General features: G+C 40.0%; 4 protein-coding genes across 5 annotated transcripts in view; 1 reads left to right on the top strand and 3 right to left on the bottom strand.

Moving 5' to 3' along the window:
* Positions 1-1,247, bottom strand: part of LOC9312792 (zinc finger CCCH domain-containing protein 46) — a 2,884-nt gene extending 1,637 nt beyond the window's left edge. The window contains exons 1-2 of the mRNA XM_021024645.1: positions 277-1,247; positions 21-182 (exon numbers count right to left, since the gene is read on the bottom strand). Of these exons, the coding sequence (XP_020880304.1) occupies positions 21-182; positions 277-662 (548 nt within the window). The 5' untranslated portion in view covers positions 663-1,247. The remainder of the gene's footprint in view (positions 1-20; positions 183-276) is intronic.
* A 2,692-nt stretch (positions 1,248-3,939) lies between these two features.
* On the bottom strand, positions 3,940-10,607 carry LOC9314586 (protein transport protein SEC31 homolog B). 2 transcript variants are annotated; one of them, XM_002878472.2, is made up of 22 exons: positions 10,168-10,607; positions 9,914-9,968; positions 9,700-9,822; positions 9,472-9,568; positions 9,322-9,358; positions 9,131-9,236; positions 8,997-9,054; positions 8,691-8,788; positions 8,475-8,594; positions 8,126-8,168; positions 7,886-8,007; positions 7,679-7,806; positions 7,020-7,581; positions 6,824-6,916; positions 6,348-6,533; positions 6,053-6,266; positions 5,916-5,974; positions 5,665-5,820; positions 5,078-5,209; positions 4,722-4,998; positions 4,396-4,634; positions 3,940-4,306 (listed from the first exon to the last, which is right to left on the bottom strand). In XM_002878472.2, the coding sequence occupies exons 1-22, from the start codon at positions 10,482-10,484 to the stop codon at positions 4,214-4,216; spliced, it is 3,315 nt and encodes a 1,104-aa protein (XP_002878518.1). In that variant the 5' UTR covers positions 10,485-10,607; the 3' UTR covers positions 3,940-4,213. The 2 variants fall into 2 exon arrangements, with proteins under 2 accessions (XP_002878518.1, XP_020881761.1); XM_021026102.1 differs by having other exon boundaries at positions 8,132-8,168; positions 10,168-10,581.
* A 93-nt stretch (positions 10,608-10,700) lies between these two features.
* LOC9314587 (serine carboxypeptidase-like 40) lies at positions 10,701-14,065 on the top strand. The gene is made up of 3 exons (XM_021026104.1): positions 10,701-12,128; positions 12,742-12,849; positions 12,948-14,065. The coding sequence occupies exons 1-3, from the start codon at positions 11,726-11,728 to the stop codon at positions 13,949-13,951; spliced, it is 1,515 nt and encodes a 504-aa protein (XP_020881763.1). The 5' UTR covers positions 10,701-11,725; the 3' UTR covers positions 13,952-14,065.
* On the bottom strand, positions 13,962-17,009 carry LOC9312793 (kinesin-like protein KIN-1). Its single transcript, XM_021026105.1, has 15 exons — positions 16,720-17,009; positions 16,540-16,642; positions 16,390-16,433; positions 16,264-16,293; positions 16,067-16,189; positions 15,956-15,981; positions 15,792-15,873; positions 15,666-15,707; positions 15,549-15,582; positions 15,319-15,394; positions 15,030-15,249; positions 14,858-14,949; positions 14,651-14,762; positions 14,378-14,557; positions 13,962-14,270 (listed from the first exon to the last, which is right to left on the bottom strand). Exons 1-15 carry the CDS (start codon positions 16,834-16,836, stop codon positions 14,154-14,156), a joined length of 1,398 nt encoding a protein of 465 aa, XP_020881764.1. The 5' UTR covers positions 16,837-17,009; the 3' UTR covers positions 13,962-14,153.
* Positions 17,010-17,147: the final 138 nt, after the last annotated feature.

Here is a 17,147-nt window from a genome sequence, read left to right on the forward strand (position 1 = left end):
GTTCCAAACAAGATTAATACCTGAAGTAGTCGGAAACATCTTCTTCCCTGAAGATACTGTCAGCCGGGAAAGTCAGATAGATCTGTCTGGAAGCCGGGCAGGCCATGGCCGAAAGGTCGATCCTCTCTGGCCTCCATCTTCCCAACTTGTGCAAGTCATCGCCCATCATCAGAGCAGCAGCTCTGCTACACATTTTACCAACCAAAGTTTCAGATACCCATCCATACATCAAGATGATTTTTAAATTTAAAAAAAAAAAAAAAAAAAAGCTCCAACCTTTTGGCTTCACTCTGCTGCAAGTTAACACCTTTGGGGGAGAATGGATAACCGGTGAACTGATGGGCAAGTCTCGGAGGAACAGAGCTTTGATGATGGATGTCTAATTTGCAGTCAGCGTAGGAGTACTGTCCCCATCCGAACCCTAAATCGTCGGAAACGCAACCGCCGGTTCTCGGAGCCAAGAAAGAAAGCCGCTCGTCGAGATCTTTCTTGGCCTTGGCTATGACAGAATGAAGTAGATTCTGAGGCCCGAAAGCTAACCTTATCATCTCCTTCTCTCCGTGATCCTGAAGGAGGAGGAGGCCCATGATCTTGGAAGCATTAGCTGGGTCTAAGCTCTGGATTCTAGAGAGCACGACCCTAGTTGCTTCGTACACATCCATGGAAACACACTCTTTGGTCGATGAGACCTTGTCTCTCTCTCTCTCTCTTAATCTTCTCTTTGGCAGGAAAAAAGAAACACTGCTTTTGTTGTCTTGGTGTTGTGTACAAAAGGATGTTTGGTTTCTTGTCTTGGACTTTAGCAAATCTAAAAAGGCTTTCTTTCTCAACTACCTTACCATCATCATCATCATCATCACTCCAGTACCACTCCACTCCATACCTAAGCTTCTTTCTCCTCTTCTCTAAATTCTCAAAGTTGCTTCTTCCCTCGTGTGGTGTGGTGTGGGGAAATTAAAAAAAAAAAAAAAAAAAGAGTAAAGAGTGGAGTGACTGTGTCTTCTGAGCTCCAACTCCCAAGTGAGTGGGTCAAAGCGTCAAACTTTGGAGTTTTGCAATCAAACACAACACTCTCTTTTTTTTTTTTTTTTTTCCATCAACACAACACTCTCTCTCTCTCTCTATCATTTAAGTATTTTTTTTAAACAATACAACAAAACCTTACCATATGATTCTCTATTGTATAATCATCTTTTATACTATACTAGAAATAAACATGTTTTTGTCTGTTTCAGCAGCATTCTATAGATTACAGAATGTGGGTTTCTGATTTTCAAACTTTTATTTGCAAATTCAGTTTTATGCAGACATATTATTTGATTTGACCTGTCGTTTCATTATATTCCATGCATACATTTTTAAATTATACTCCTAAAGCTTATCTTTTTCTTGGTGCTAAAAATTGCTTCCCCCAATAATCAGTCTATTGCAGTAAAGTCTTCTTTTATTATTATAGATACTCAAGGATTATAAATTTATCAAAATAGCTTACTTAAATGTTTAAAAATATAAAGCTGAAATTGATGAATGTTGAAAAGAAGAAGAAGAGAGCAATCATTAAAATAATGACGTCGATATGAGTTACACGGCCCTCACCCTCACCATTGCTAAAATTACTGAGCACACACATACATACAATACTCTTTTTTTTTTTGTAAATCCAAAGATTATATATATATAAAAGATGATTGCATTTGCACGTTCTCTTGCTTTCAACCATCTCTGACACCGAACAATTTTTGTGTTCAGGTATAGGAGCGAACCTTTTTATTCACCTCCTTCACTATTAACCAATTATTATGTCATGTTATATAATACTAAATATAAATAAAAAACTAATTAGAAAAATAAAATTAATTAAGAAAATAAATCATTAATATTAAGATTTATTAATTAACGGAGTCTTAGATTACCAAAACAAAACATTGATTTCATGAGATTTACCACAAAAAAAAAAAAACATTAAGTTCATTTTCTTCGTAGGAACATTGATTTCATGAGTTTTACCCCAAAAAAAACATTGATTTCATAAGACTAGACACATGACGATAGACAGAGATTTTATAATTACAAACTCAAAACAAGAAGAATACATAATTGATAATCTTATACAAATTGATTGAATTCACCTGATCCTATATTTTCAAATTAAAATTCTTCTTACAGATACAAGAGCAGTGTTCTCTAGATGTATAATATACGTTCTTCCTAGAGTCTAAAAAAATATCAATTATACTAACAGTCGCATGGCTTCGATGTTGCAGATGGAATAGTTCCAGAATTCTGAAACCGAAAACCTAAAAGAAGAAGAAGAGAACGACTCCGTTAATTTGTTTTGATTGTCTACGATTCCGTTAATTAATACTAGTTAAATCTTACTGTTAATGATTTATATTTTAAATTAATTTTATTTGTTTATTTAATTTTTAATTTTATTTAAGTATGATTGACTAAGAATGAAGGGAGTGAATACAAGGGTTCCATTTACACACAAGTACGTAGCCATTGGGTGTGATCCTCACGCGCCAGTGATCACACATGCATTGTATTGCCAAGCTACTCTTATTATTAGTTACTCCCTCCGTTTTCGAATAGTTGTCGTTTTAGAGAAATTTTTTTGTTTTTAATTAGTTGTCGTTTTCAGTTTTCGATGCAAAATTTATTACTTTTTTATTTTTTATATTTATTTTTATTATGCAACTTGATTTACTATTGGTTAAATTATATTTAGATAGATAATTAATGATATTTTTATATTGAAAAACTAACAACATTAATAGTTTTTTAATTTGTGTGCATATAGTTAAAACGACAGCTATTCGAAAACGGAGGGAGTACCTCCTCATTCGGATTCAGAAACCACAATTGTCAATTGAGGTTGCTCTCTCTCTCTCTCCCTACTTACCTTACTTATTCAAGTCATCACAACACAAAGTCTGTGCCTTACGTCAGTCGTCAACGACGTTCCAATCATCAATGCCTTTTTGGTTTCTTCCTAAATACTGTCTTTATCTCTCTTTCAGACTCTCTCACATAAATCCATAGTACTAATTTTATAAGCAACGTCTCTCAAGTCAAGCAAATTGGTGGTAATGCGTTTTTTGGGTCCATAAACATACACTCTCCACTGTATGGGCCTATATTTCCTCGCTATATGGGCCTGTTTTATTAAACCCAAAGATTAGATATTTTCATCTACAAGACCTGCTGTAACCACATTTGATTTGTCCTGTCGCTTCAATTCTCCTTTCTTTCTACTACCTCTCGCTTCCTATTCTTCTTATTATGGGGTCAAATTGTGAAATCTGTCTTCTCAATACTAACCGAGAATTCATGGAGCTGTGTATTCAGACTTACTGATAAATATATTACGCAAGTATTAGTGTACTTTACATATTCATTGGATTCCTGATAAACAAAACACAGATTTGTTTAGTTCTAAAGAATTGTCTTAATCAGGATCTTATAAAAACAGTTAGTAGATATCAAGCTCTTTCTATTCGCATTTAGGAAGGGTCCTATCTCTCTCCTGGCTTCCCTATCAAGGTTCAGCAGCTCGATTATCCGATTCCGAAGCAGAGCACGAGAGAGGATCCTCTGTTTTATGGACTTAAGGGACTTTTATGCTTCTCTTCATCAAATCACTCGGTTACCTCTCATCGACCTCCCACGTCGGTGGCTCGGAATTTGACCGTCATGTTCGTGTTCATCACTGGGGTATTGCTCTTCTTCTTGGAATTCAAGAGGTGCAAGATGGACGAGAAGGCATTTGCGGAGTGCACGGCATGGGGCGCATTTCTTCATAAAGTTTGTTCAACGCGTTCTAGGATACTCCCCTTACGCGTAGTCACCCTTTATTAGTATTCTGGCGGGAATATTATTAAGTGGCTCCGAATGCTACTTTTTTGCTTAGTCCATGTTTCGAATATGCCAAAAAAAAAGAGAGTAAAAAAAATTCGTAGAAGAGAAACGTACAAACTTGTCCGGTAAGGTAACATCCAAAAACATGAGAATGTTAAAGCAACTTGATGATCTCTATCTTATCTAAACAAAAGAGTAACTGGATGCAGCAGATGAGGTTCATAAATGTAAAAAAAAAAAAAAAAAAAACGTCGTTTTTAAAAGAACAAAATTAAGAAAGCAAAAGGTGTCTGATACACACGTCCCTCCTTTAGATTCATAAAAATTTTCCATGAACCCAGAAAATAAATAATCATCGCACACTTTGCCTCGCCTTGACCATCATCCGCTTTAGTGTTGCCAGCCAGAAGTTGCATTCGTCCCATTCGTTGGTCGTCAGAAGTACCTGTTTGTTTGTTTTTGAGTCAATAAAACTGATTATTAAACACCAATCATGTATCAAGTAACCCAGAAGAGATCAATTCACTAGCTTACCTGTATTTGAAGGGCTGCGCTGTAGTCATTGTTGTCCAGAGCTTGACACAGCTGTGCGAGTTTGTCCGCAGCATTCTTGGAGATGTCTCCGCTGTTGAGTTTCACAAACAGAGCACCTAATTTTCTCGAGTTGTCTTCTATCTCACGCTTCTTAGTAGGATTTGCACGTGCGCCTCCCAGTGCTTCCGATGTCTCATTAAAAAGCCTTGTCAACGTTGCTATCACAGGTTTCTGGTGGGCTGGATCAGTTTACAACAGGTGATCATTATATGACTTCAATCAGAAACAAAACAGACATAAGGCGCTAATGTCACGTCGTACAATACCTGGAACGTTGGAAGTATCTGCAGTCTGAACAGTTGGTGGCGGAGTTGCAGGCGTAGGGGCTGCCTGCGCAGCTGCCTGCTGTGTTGGAGGACTAGCTGGTTGCACAGATCTTGGAGCAACTCCTGGAGTTGCCATGGGCGTAAATCCTTTGGGTCCAGCTGCTGGAGCCACAACTTGGGGCATCTTAGGGTTAGGATATTGCCCAACTTGTGAAGGGCCAGAAGGTGCATATGTACCAGGACCCGGGCGAACCGGGTATGCATTGTTAGATGGTCCCTGATGAAATAGCTGTTAGCTTCGTTTAAACTAAAACTGCGGGTAACATCAAACACACTGGAGGCAAAAGTTCACATACCGTGAATGAATGAGAACTCATGGTTGGCTGCTGATATTGGTCTGCATTCTTCAGTGCAGGGGGAGTTGAAGGAACAAATGTAGTCCTCATGGTTGGCTGAGCATTGCTTGCAGGAGCTGGAGTGAAAGATGGCTGCATATACACACCATAGTCAACAAGTTGGCCCAAGAAATCTGTACATAGCAAACAAAACACTTCCCCACCACAAACTTTTCTCACAACATCTAGGATATAGATTCTACAGAAGAGAACTAAAGTAAAGGTCCACATTATCCTCTTCTCAGGACATGGGTTTAGAGGCTGAAAATGTTCAGTTTTGGGGAGTATTTTTTTAGGTCAAAGAACCAGATACCAATATCCATCTGCTATTCTGACAAAAAAAATTCACACGAAAGAAGAGACTATGCATTTGAGCACCACATACATATTCCAGATGTCATCATATCTCAAAAGCTTGACCAATACCCTTAGACAAAAACATAACAAAAACGGACACTTTCCTGATCTATACAAGAACTGCCAAGTAAGGATGATCATTAATGCATGATGCAGCAAAAGAAATGCAGCAAAGCCAAAACTTTAGAAACCTGCGGAGCTGGCTGAGCTTGGTGAGGCATAAACATGGTTGGTTGCTGCATGGGTGGATGTGAAGCTTGAGGGACATAATAAGAATCAGTGTATGGTTGCTGATACTGATTATCATATGGGTTTGCAAGAACGTTTGGTTGCGCCTGAGTTGGCTCCTAATCCACAGAAGAGTAAAAAGGCTAAGTATGTTATCCGTAAAAGCTAAATGGATTTTAAGTTAAATTTAAAACTATTTGTAGAACTCAAATACCTGATTATATGGCATGGTGCTTTGAGGCTGAGTGTTTCCTGAAGCTGCAGTGTTAGTCTCTGCATATAAGATGTTAAGCTAAATTTATCATCAAAACTCTATTAAACATTAATCAAAAACACCAACTGCATACGCACCAGGTTCTGCAGACAGAGAAATACGATCACGTAATATTGAAAGTTCAGGCGACAAGCCACCAGAATCCAGAACTTTTAAGTACTTCATTGCCGTTGTAAGAAGCCCTTGGCTGGCCAGTATCTCAGCATAACTCTCAAAGAGTTTACACAGAGATGCGCTGAACTTTTTGTTGCCAGTTGCCAAAGCAAGGACAAGAGTCTTCTCCATAAGATCCTATTACAAGATAAGGGCAGAAAAATATGAGCAGAGAAGCCCAATACAATTTATGCGCAAAACATAGAAATTGATACACACTTGAAGAAGCTCAGCATAAGATCTTCCATCCCGCTCATTTGCAAGGCTCCTCGACCAAATTTCTACTGTTCTGTCAACATTGCCTGCGCAAATGTAGCAGAGAACTGCAGCCAAAGTGTTACCAGCAGCCATCAACTTCGAGGCAAGGGCATCGCACAGGGTGGTCCATTGTTCTCCTTGTGCAAACTGTTTGCCAATGAATATAAGATCAGCATTATTTAAAAAGAAGTTTTATAGTGAGCAGAATAGTGTAGCTGACGAGTTGTTCATCTTGGTTCACGAGTCCATGGAGATAACATATCACATTAATAATGTTAAAAAGAGTTCAAAATGATAGCAGAAAATATTTTCGCTGAGTAAGACATGAAAAAGCAGATCCCATTTCCTTTATGATTACTGGAGTGTATTAATAGACAATATCAGTTCATAAATTTCCTTTTTTTCTAAGTACTTTTTCCTCAGTTTGAGAAACTTACAGTACAGAGGAGAGCAAGAGTCTCTTTCCAGAACTTATGTGACCTTGTATAGATAAGGCTCCTGAGATCATTGTTCACCATCGCAGAAACAACCTAAAATAGATAAACATACAGCAGTTTATAGATTTTGCGACCACAAACAGAGATGTAGATGGCACTTACCTACATATCAAGTTGGGAAAGAATATACATATACCTTCATGTAAGGCGCACTGCTCGTCTTCAAATATTTCTCACGAGTACTCTCCCACAACGCTGTACCACCAACATGAGCAATAACTAAAGCATCGGCCATCTTATTTGCAGATATACACTGATCCACAGCCTCCTTGTAATCTCCAACAATCAAAGCACGCTGGATGGCATTATCAAATACTGGGTCAGAACTTTCTTCCTCTTCTTCTTGCATTTCTTGAGTTTCTTCTGCTTTGGTAGAAAAATCTGTGTCAGAAGGCATAAAATCTTTGGCAGACGTAGATACAGGTGTATCCGGTTTAGCAGGAAAGTTGTTAAAGAAGTCTTCTCCATTATCCATAGCAAATGCAGCTGCCTCGTTACTGTCGTCAGGTTCCATTGCATCCGCCGCAGTATCCTCTAATCTATTGCCATTCAGATCTGATGAGAGCCCATTTACTGCCTGATCATTTTCCGCAATAGGCAAAGTAAAGCCAAGATGGCTGATCAACTTTGTCCTTGAAGTTCCTTCCTCTTCGAACATGATTTTCAGTAAGCCCCATGTCTCTTTCTCCTCTTCGGATCTGTGTAATCAGTGAATTGAAATGGTCCAAAACTGAGTTATTTGATGAGTTTTTATAAGGGCGAATATGAACATTTTCAATCACAAGGATGGCATACTCAGTCTCTTCTGATTTCTTCTCGCACAAACCCCTTAGAGAAGTCATATCTCCATTTTCTATTGCAGCTTCAAATTCAGAAGTTCGACTCACCAAACTCTGTTCTGTTACCAGGCTGTGCAAAAAAACCTGAACATGACACTTAGTCAAATTAGAATTGACGACAAAACGGATATAATAGGATAAATAAATCTATCTATATACCTACCTCGGATAGAATGCTCGAAGTACCCTTTGCAGGGGCCCTTGCGTGACACGATACAAGCTTTCCCCCAAATCCAAAAGATGCACCAACCGGGCGCTTATACCATTTTGGTGCTCTTAAAGGAGCTGCATACAGAGGAATATAAGAAGTAATGTTGGTTCTTAAGCAATTCATCCTCCAACATAGAAATGATAGAAGTAATCAACGGTACACAAATGGTTCAGAATGGGTAAATGGAATTACCAGTACCAAAATTATTCTCTTCAGCACCATATCGACTGCAACCCTGCACCAAAAGCGTTGAATACATATTTTTTAATCTACTCTAGGAGGGGAAAAGGGAGATCTACAGTTCAACAGGTCTTGCTAATAAGGTAAATCTCAACTGGAAAGTGCATAAGATTAAACTCTAAAACATTTGATCTCCAGTGGTACAACAAACTGGGAACTCGAAATCTAAATTATATATAGGAAGGAAAATAGTTGATAGGGCTGGATTGACAGGTTCATTATTTGTTATGCCTCATACATTATTTACATTCATCTAGAACAAAACAATTAACAGATACTGAAGGGCAAACTACCAATATACCTCGATGTTGTAGATGCCAATTTTCCCATCAAATGATGATGCTGATATAACTCCAGGTATCTTTGGGTACCAATGAACATCAAAATTCCAATTGTTGCCAGCAGGCAACTCAGCCACAATCTGTCATGGTTGGATCAAATTCAGTCAAAATGGAAAATTGTTAACTAATTAGCGGACCCAGTAAATCTGTATCTTTTATCGATTCCTTCCCACTACCTCTGCTGTATTTGTGTCCCAGCAAATCGTTCGGTTGTCCTTAGCACAGGTAAGAAGATATGAGCTGTCACTTGGACACCACTCCATTGCAATCACCCCTGATAGATAAGAAGTATCACCACTACATTTCACCAAGGTGTAACACTAAGAATGAAGACAACAGGACTATAATATAACGGCACCAAAATATGACTGGGTTAAAGGCTAAGATGGCTGATCTACAAGGCTGTTCACTTAGCAACCATAGAAAATGGTACCAAGCTAGAGAGAAGAACTGACAAAAGCATAGCAGTGATTTGAAAATACCTCTTTGGTGTCCAGTAAACTCGCGCACAGGTGACAATATATTCCTCATGTCCCAGAGCTGATTGCAGATACCTTACATCACTAAAAGAACCAAATTTGAACTATATGAAGCCACACATTAAATGATTCCATACCTTCAAAGTAGGTGAACTGTCGTCATCTGATGCAACCATTATCTGAGTAGTAATGTTAGGGTTCCACTGTAAAACAGAGCACCGACGTCGAACTGAATCTGCAAAGCTGTTGATTGATAATGGCCAGATCAAGGTTTTGACAACAAGTTTCGAGAGCCTCAATAATATCACTTAATAAATTGTATACTTACTTAATTATAGGCTTCTGCTTCCTCAAGTCCCATATTACTGAGGGAAAAGAAAATAAAGATTGATGAGCATAAGCAGAATTATAGTAGACTGACAGAAATGAAGTAGTAATCAAGTAGATAGAGAAAGGAAGAGAAACCCGTAATTCTCACCAGTAGTCCCATTGTATGAGGTAGAAGCTAATATCTGTTGAACTTTTCGATTCCACGATATAAAGGAGATTTCACCTTGCGTAGCAGAACCACTACCCTGCAAAAGACCCTCTCATAAAGTTAAAGATGCTACAGGATTGAAGGAATTGGGTTTATTATACCAAGCAATTCTGAGAGTAAGGTAATACAAAAACCAAGGTTGTTGACTAGTAAGAAGTGGTGGTATACCTTGAGAAGTGGAAAATGAGAAGGCTCTGAAGGCTTTAATAAGTCCCAAATGCAAATTTCACCATCATCAGCCCCAGAAGCAAGTAGATTTGGGTTGATAGCATTAAACTCAAGACCACGAACCTGCAAAAAAGTAGCACGCACACATGAAAATGAGGAGTAATAAAACAAAACAGCGATAAGCAACAAAATAATGCAGAGAGAGGCAACTCACAGGGCCTTTGTGAACTGAAAGATGGCCAACGAGTGCATTTTCACTGGGCTGGGAACTGAAAATGTGACAGAGTTGTTCGAGTTAGACTCGTTCGTTCAGATGAAAATTGGATACCACATACATAGAGTAGCTTAGACAACGAGTTCTTCTAAGAAGAAGAAAAAAAACAGTGATCACTGGGAAATTAAATTAAAATGGCGATTCAATAGCAGCAAAGCAAAGCAAGGCTTATAATAAGAGAAAAGGAAACGCACCCGATCAAAGAAAGAGGATTCCACAGATCTATATTTCCGTCGACAAGGCCGCCGGCAATAAGACCAAGGGAGAATTCCTCGGATCCAGATCCGTTTCTTCCCCAGGCGAGTCTATGGAAGCGCTCGGAGCTGGGGCTTTCCCCAACGAGAGGCAAATCGCGATCGTCAGACTGAAAGTCGAGCTTAAAGATCTCGAGATTGGCGGAAGAGCTAAAGGAGAGATCGACGGCTCCGGCCATGGTTCCGGCGGCCATGTAAGGAGCGTCGGGAGCCAGGGCAACGGAGGCGGATCTGCCCACCCCCTTGATGCAAGCCATATTGGAATCGGGCGATCGGAGATTAGGGTGTGTGTGTGAAGTTGAATTGTTGTAAATTGGGATCTGATGAAGAAGAAGAAGGAGGAGTTACTTAAACCAATATAGATAGATTGATTAGAATGTTTTTTTATTTCATTTCGAGAGGGGTGAAAATGTACTTTCACCTCAAAAGAGTAAGGGTAATCTCGGACACTCCCCTCAGGTTCTGAGAGCCATTCTAAACATGACACGTCACCTACTTTTGAGGCCTAAGACCCATCTCATTTGGGCCCTGTAACAGCTTGCTGGATTACCCAACTTTGAATCGCAACAATTGGGCCCAACACTTGTCTCATCAGAAATAACAACTGCAAAATAGGAATCACATTTTATTTACTTAAGTGGTCGGTCAATGGGACTTGTTAAAAATAATAACTGGCAAGGAATGTGCTGAAACATCGGATCTGGCCAGTGGGGCTCGTACACGGAAGTCCCATGTTCGGCTCCTATCATTGTCTTACATTTTTTTCAGTTCCAAATTATATAAATGTATAATGTATTACGAAGAAACAAAAGATGGAATGATATAGTGTGTGAAAATCAGCATCGACTCACACACCACATGGCATAACATGATCGCTCAGAGACGTTGACATCTTCTCTCCTCGCTCTTTTTTCTTTTCTTTTATTTTCTTCAGATTTTTTAGAATTCCACTTCTACATTGTTATCAGGGTAATGCATTTTCTTCTTTTGAAAAAAGATAAATAATTTTTAAAAAACCAATAACCATTGCACCATTTCTACTTATAGAAGTTGCTATCAAGGTTTGTTGTTTCGTTTTTCTCTCCAAAAAGACCAATAATAATCGAAGGCCATATACGTTCGAAGATTGGTCACTGAATATAGTTCACAACCTTTTATTACATGAAACATATATTAATTGACGCCCAAATAAAAAGCATATAAATTAATCATTAATTTGTTATAGAAAAAAATGCAGTACTTAAAAAATGAAAAACAAATACAATAGTTGTCAAAAAAAAAAAAAAAAAACAATCATTCGAATAGTTGGAGGTTTTGACCCAAAAAGAAGAAAAGAAAGAAGTTGTTTAAAGATGCAAACCCACACACTTGTTTCTTCATTTAACTGTCTCTTCTTCAAAACCAAAACCTTCTACTTTTCTACTCACCAAAAAAAAACAAAAAAACCTTCTACTTTTCTCCCTCGATCGGCCCTACTATAACTCAGTGACATAAGAGAATGAGGAAAGGGCAGGGCTACTCCTACTCTGAAATCGCATCGGTGTTGGTGTTACTGTGTGTGGTGGTGTCTCGAATCGAATGCAGCAGCCAAGTGCACGCCCTGAGCCGTCTGTACCTGTCGAAGCGAGGGGTTGGTGGTTCGTCCACCATGGACACAAGCCATTTTAAGGCTGTCAAGGATTTGAAACCGTCTTCGCTGCGGAGTGTTGCTAATCAGGAGGAGTTAAGAGAGAGAGATCTGATACGGAGATTGCCCGGACAGCCTCCCGTGAGTTTCGATCAGTACGGCGGCTATGTCACCGTCAACGAATCCGCGGGCCGTTCCTTCTTCTACTATTTCGTGGAAGCCTCCAACTCCAAGTCTAAAGATTCTTCTCCTCTACTTCTCTGGCTCAACGGCGGTACGTTTCCATCTTCCACACACACATACGTATACGTATATATACTTCATTTATCGTGGTTTGCATCTATAGTTATGGGTTTATAAAATGTAATGTATCTAAGTAAGAGTAGAAAGATGAACAAGAATGTTAGTTTGATCGATCGAGGCTGTCTTTTTCTCCGTGTTTATTAATCTATCATATGTTATACGATTTTCAGAATTTTAATAGTTGTGAGGACCATACCATATGCCTAAGCCTGCTTCTTCCTTGTATATTTTTAATTATTATTGGCCCGCTCAACAATCGTAGAGTATATTAAAAGGAAAAAGGACACGGCCCCAATCGAAAACTGAGAAAAGAAAAAGAAAAATGATTTGCCTTTTTCAAAAATGGCACATGCTGAGGATTTCTCGGCGTGCTTTGTTGCACAGCTCTACTGCTCAATTATTTAGCCAGCCACTACGTCTACGTATCTATCTATACTGATTTCTATATCATGTAATGTATATTCAAATTCATCACAGACATTAATAGTAAGCTCAGCTCTGTGAACACAAATTCGAGAATTTGATTACAGAAAATGAGTGCATAATACATTATATGCATAATGTGTCTTGGAAATAATAAACAGGACCGGGATGCTCGTCATTGGCGTATGGAGCACTACAAGAGCTTGGGCCGTTCCGAGTGCACAGCGACGGCAAAACGCTTTTTAGAAACCGATATGCATGGAACAATGGTACCTAACTACCTATTGTTTTCTTTTTAAAAAACAAATAATAAATGGGAAACGATTCTTGTGGTTATAAAATAATCAAACGAGGTGTGGTGGTGCAGCTGCGAACGTCTTGTTCTTAGAATCGCCGGCAGGAGTGGGGTTCTCGTACACCAACACAACATCGGACCTGGAGAAGCACGGTGACAGGAATACCGCGGCTGATAACTACATCTTCCTGGTTAAGTGGCTGGAGAGGTTCCCGGAGTACAAAGGCAGGGACTTGTACATCGCCGGTGAGAGCTATGCCGGCCACTATGTTCCACAACTTGCCCATACTATCCTTCTCCATCACCGGAGCTCCCTCAATCTCAAGGGCATTCTGATAGGAAATGCGGTGATCAACGACGAGACCGACTTGATGGGTATGTACGACTTTTTCGAGAGTCATGCTTTGATCTCCGAAGATTCTTTGGCTAGACTAAAGAACAACTGCGATCTCAAGACGGAGTCTGCGAGTGTAATGACTGAGGAGTGCGCGGTGGTGTCCGACCAAATTGACATGGACACATATTACCTCGACATCTACAACATATACGCTCCCTTGTGCCTAAACTCCACGCTCACTCACAGGCCTAAGCGAGGAACCACAATAAGGGAGTTTGATCCCTGCAGTGACCATTACGTGCAGGCCTACCTGAACAGACCTGAAGTCCAAGCGGCCCTGCACGCAAACGCTACGAAGCTGCCTTACGAGTGGCAGCCGTGCAGCAGTGTGATAAAGAAGTGGAACGACAGTCCTACCACAGTGATTCCTCTCATCAAGGAGCTGATGGGTCAGGGCGTCCGCGTCTGGGTGTTCAGCGGAGACACAGACGGGAGAATTCCAGTGACGTCCACCAAATACTCCCTCAAGAAGATGAATCTGACGGCCAAAACGGCTTGGCATCCATGGTACCTAGGGGGGGAGGTGGGTGGATACACAGAGGAGTACAAAGGGAAGTTGACATTTGCCACCGTGAGAGGGGCAGGCCATCAAGTTCCCAGCTTCCAGCCAAAACGCTCTCTTTCACTCTTCATTCACTTCCTCAATGACACTCCTCTCCCTGACACCTCTCGTTACTAAATATTCTATCTGAGATTGTAATTTCTCTCTTATTTAGCTTTTATTCCTCCTCCCATCCATTCTTTATCTACTATTTCCTTACATAACTTTGAATGTTAATATCTGTTTTGCTCTCACGACCTAAAAAGAGCAACTTATCTCTTTACCATCTACTTGTCCACATCTTCTACATTACCAAGACAGTATATTCATATTATCATCTTTAGGACGTAAAGAACGATGCATACCAAGAACTGATGAACCTTGACATCTTTCCAACCGGACCAGGTTCGTGATTGCACAATGCTTGTACCTGAATACCCATGTTTTCTGCTTCTAACTGCAAAGAGGAAACAACAGGACAGCTTGCATCATTGACCATGCCCACCCTCTCTAATTATACATATACTATTATGTAAATGAACCCCTTCAAACACGCTAGTTTACCTTTTTGACTTTCAGTTGGAGTTCATCAACAGCCTGCTGTAAGGATTGTATTGTTTTTGATACAATATCTTCGTATGCGGTTTCCACTTCTTCCATAGAATCTAGGCTGAAAATGATCCCTTCCTGTATAAACACTTCTTCTAGCATCTTGATGTCTTCGTTGCTCATCCTCTCTTTCATCTGTATACAATAACAATAATGCATATCTATCTTCTAGATCCCGTTTTCTGAATATTAGAGAGAATGAGAAAATGGCTGTCGTAGAGTCTTAACCTTCTCTAGGATCCTCCCACATTTTTCATCTTTGGTTACCGAGGAGGGTTCCTCCTGTGCCTGCGCAGATTTCACTTCACTGGCACGTGGTGATGCTTTGATGTGTTTTGCCCTGTACAGTAATTGGAAGCAAACATCTGTCTTAAACACGTTCAGTTATGTAACACATGGAACATGAAAACGTTACTGTGACACTGAGATGCATACCTCATGCCAAACCTGAGGGTTGAGAGCGTCTCAGATGCATTTAAAGTGCTTGGTGAGCAACAGCAAAGCAGTGCCATTCGAGAATTCCCACCCTGTGGCATGAAAACCACGATAGAATTGAGAACAAGCTGGAAAATTATAAAATAAAATCAACCTGAGAAGGTGTACTAACCAGGGCATCCTGTAAGATGCGAGTAAGCTTGGAGTCACGATATGGTATGTGATTCGCTTTGCTAGATGACCCACTTGTGAGAGCATTTATCACGTTCCCCAAGGCTGAGAGCGATTTATTGATCGTCTTCGCTTCTTCAAGAACCCTACCTTCTGCTCCAGTTTTGTCTGCTTTCTCTGAGCCAGCCAGGTCGACAAGAATCAGTTTTCCTGTTTTTACCCTGGTCACATGCCACATATATATAAGCTCCACCATAACAGCATCAGTGTTTTATATGAAAAAGCTTTACCTCTTATCTTTAACTGAATCCTGCTGGATTGTGAACAAGTAGGCGCAGTGGCTTCTACTGCTGGACATATTCATTTCTGTCATTCATTGTTAAACTGGAAACATTTTTCAAGATGACTCTCAATCAGGTTTAACTTTTCAGTCAACTCGGAGTAGCATATGCTTAATCTCACTATCCATTATAAATGGGGAAACACTGAACAAGTAAGTGCTGATAAGCTAAGAGGATACGGGTTTCTCCAACTGCGCGGTTTGCTAAACCGGTCTGAAATGGCAATTGGCATCAGAAATAAGAAATAAGAAGGCAGTATAAGGAAATTAAGAAACTCAGGGTAGCTGCTATCTTACGCATAGATGTTGTAATGCCTCCGCCGAATCTGATACAGGCACCTGAAGCAAGGAATAATTAAAACTTGCCAACCCAGTAAAGATTTTTCTCAACAGTAACAGAAGACATAAGGCAATGAAGCTAGCCTCTGTAACGCCTGACAAGAGAATTCCTTGTGTTTTGTTCTCCTTGATCTGTATGTTTGCTTTTGATAAGTCTAACAGGTCCCTGAGAGAATTAGAGGTATATTTAGCTGTCGATAAGCTATACCCTAGAAGACATCAGAGAGAATTATAGGCATACACATTACCTGACTTTCTCCATGTAGATCTCAACCTACAGGAGACAAAAGGCACGTAAGATATTATAAATACAGGAGAGCTTGTAAAGAGAGTTATAGCAAGTGCATTTAGATCAGAACCATAGACAATTTAACAGTGTATCTTGCAAAATCATTGGAAGAGCTGATTTGCTGAAACATCCCATGGACCACTCTTGGAAGTAGTCCTTTATTGTGGTCATCACAGTCGTGGATGCCTGGTCCCTGAATCAATAGAAGAAAACCAAAATTAGACAGAAGGAGGAATGGTCCTTGTGCTACAGGAAGAGGTAGGTGACCTCCATGGAATATGTCTTCCCAGCCCCAGTCTGCAGTGTATAATAACATGAAACGATCAAAATGAGCCAGCTTAAAAAAGACATTGAAAGCATTTCCAGAGAGGGAAAGAGATCACGAGAACAAACCTGTCCATAAGTGATGATTGTTCCGTTGATACCATTTACAGCGTCTGAAAGTAGTCGGATGCAAAAGACAAAGGTAGGAAACCGTAAAATCATCAGATCGGTGTTCAAATGTTTAGATCTAAAATCGAAAAAAAAGTCATGAATTAGTACCTCTCATGATGGGGAGAGCCAGAAACTCATAAAGCGCAGCTTGGGTAGAGTCCTCATAAAAAACTCTATCAAGGCTAAATGTAAATTCATCTTCCTTGTCATCCTACACGCAAGTGAAGTAATACATGAATTTGAGAGAGAGACGATAACTAATAAGCACATGGCGTCGAGTAGACAAACTTGGAAAACGAAGGATTCAGCGTCGATGGGTCGAGCACAAACACCATCTCTGCTGGGATCGCGCATCTCTTTAGAGCTTCGTGGCCTAAATCGCGCACAGACGGTTACGTTAGACATCTCTCCTCAGTCTACAGTGAAAGAAACACCCAAAATCAGTCAGCAGAGGGTCGCGACGCGAAGATATGGATGAAATTGGGGAAATAATAGCAGAGGACTGAGAGAGAAATTCTGAAAAAAAAAAGAAAGGAATCGGAATCAAATGGAGTGGAGAGTACAGTAGTAGGGTTTCTTCTTACGGGCGGGAAAGAGACGAGGAGGGAGAAGAGGTCACGAGGATACGCACGCACGCGTGTGGGTTGTTAAAATAAGACACGTGTTAAAAGATCGATAATAAGACACGGTAGTAAAGGTACACCACAGCGCAGAGA

The sequence above is a fragment of the Arabidopsis lyrata genome (genome assembly GCF_000004255.2).
Source record: "Arabidopsis lyrata subsp. lyrata unplaced genomic scaffold ARALYscaffold_5, whole genome shotgun sequence".
Taxonomy (NCBI): domain Eukaryota; kingdom Viridiplantae; phylum Streptophyta; class Magnoliopsida; order Brassicales; family Brassicaceae; genus Arabidopsis; species Arabidopsis lyrata.

What these genes read in the sequence shown, in the direction of transcription:
- LOC9312793 (XM_021026105.1), bottom strand. Translation starts at nt 16,836, where the DNA reads ATGTCTAACGTAACCGTCTGTGCGCGATTTAGGCCACGAAGCTCTAAA. An exon ending in CTGAATCCTTCGTTTTCCAA is followed by an intron (nt 16,643 to 16,719) that starts GTTTGTCTACTC and finishes ACTTGCGTGTAG; the next exon opens with GATGACAAGGAAGATGAATT. An exon ending in CCGCGCAGTTGGAGAAACCC is followed by an intron (nt 15,395 to 15,548) that starts GTATCCTCTTAG and finishes AATGAATGACAG; the next exon opens with AAATGAATATGTCCAGCAGT.
- LOC9314587 (XM_021026104.1), top strand. Translation starts at nt 11,726, where the DNA reads ATGAGGAAAGGGCAGGGCTACTCCTACTCTGAAATCGCATCGGTGTTG. An exon ending in ACTTCTCTGGCTCAACGGCG is followed by an intron (nt 12,129 to 12,741) that starts GTACGTTTCCAT and finishes AATAATAAACAG; the next exon opens with GACCGGGATGCTCGTCATTG. An exon ending in CCGATATGCATGGAACAATG is followed by an intron (nt 12,850 to 12,947) that starts GTACCTAACTAC and finishes GTGGTGGTGCAG; the next exon opens with CTGCGAACGTCTTGTTCTTA.
- LOC9314586 (XM_002878472.2), bottom strand. Translation starts at nt 10,484, where the DNA reads ATGGCTTGCATCAAGGGGGTGGGCAGATCCGCCTCCGTTGCCCTGGCT. An exon ending in GGGACACAAATACAGCAGAG is followed by an intron (nt 8,595 to 8,690) that starts GTAGTGGGAAGG and finishes CAACCATGACAG; the next exon opens with ATTGTGGCTGAGTTGCCTGC. An exon ending in AGAGAATAATTTTGGTACTG is followed by an intron (nt 8,008 to 8,125) that starts GTAATTCCATTT and finishes CTCTGTATGCAG; the next exon opens with CTCCTTTAAGAGCACCAAAA.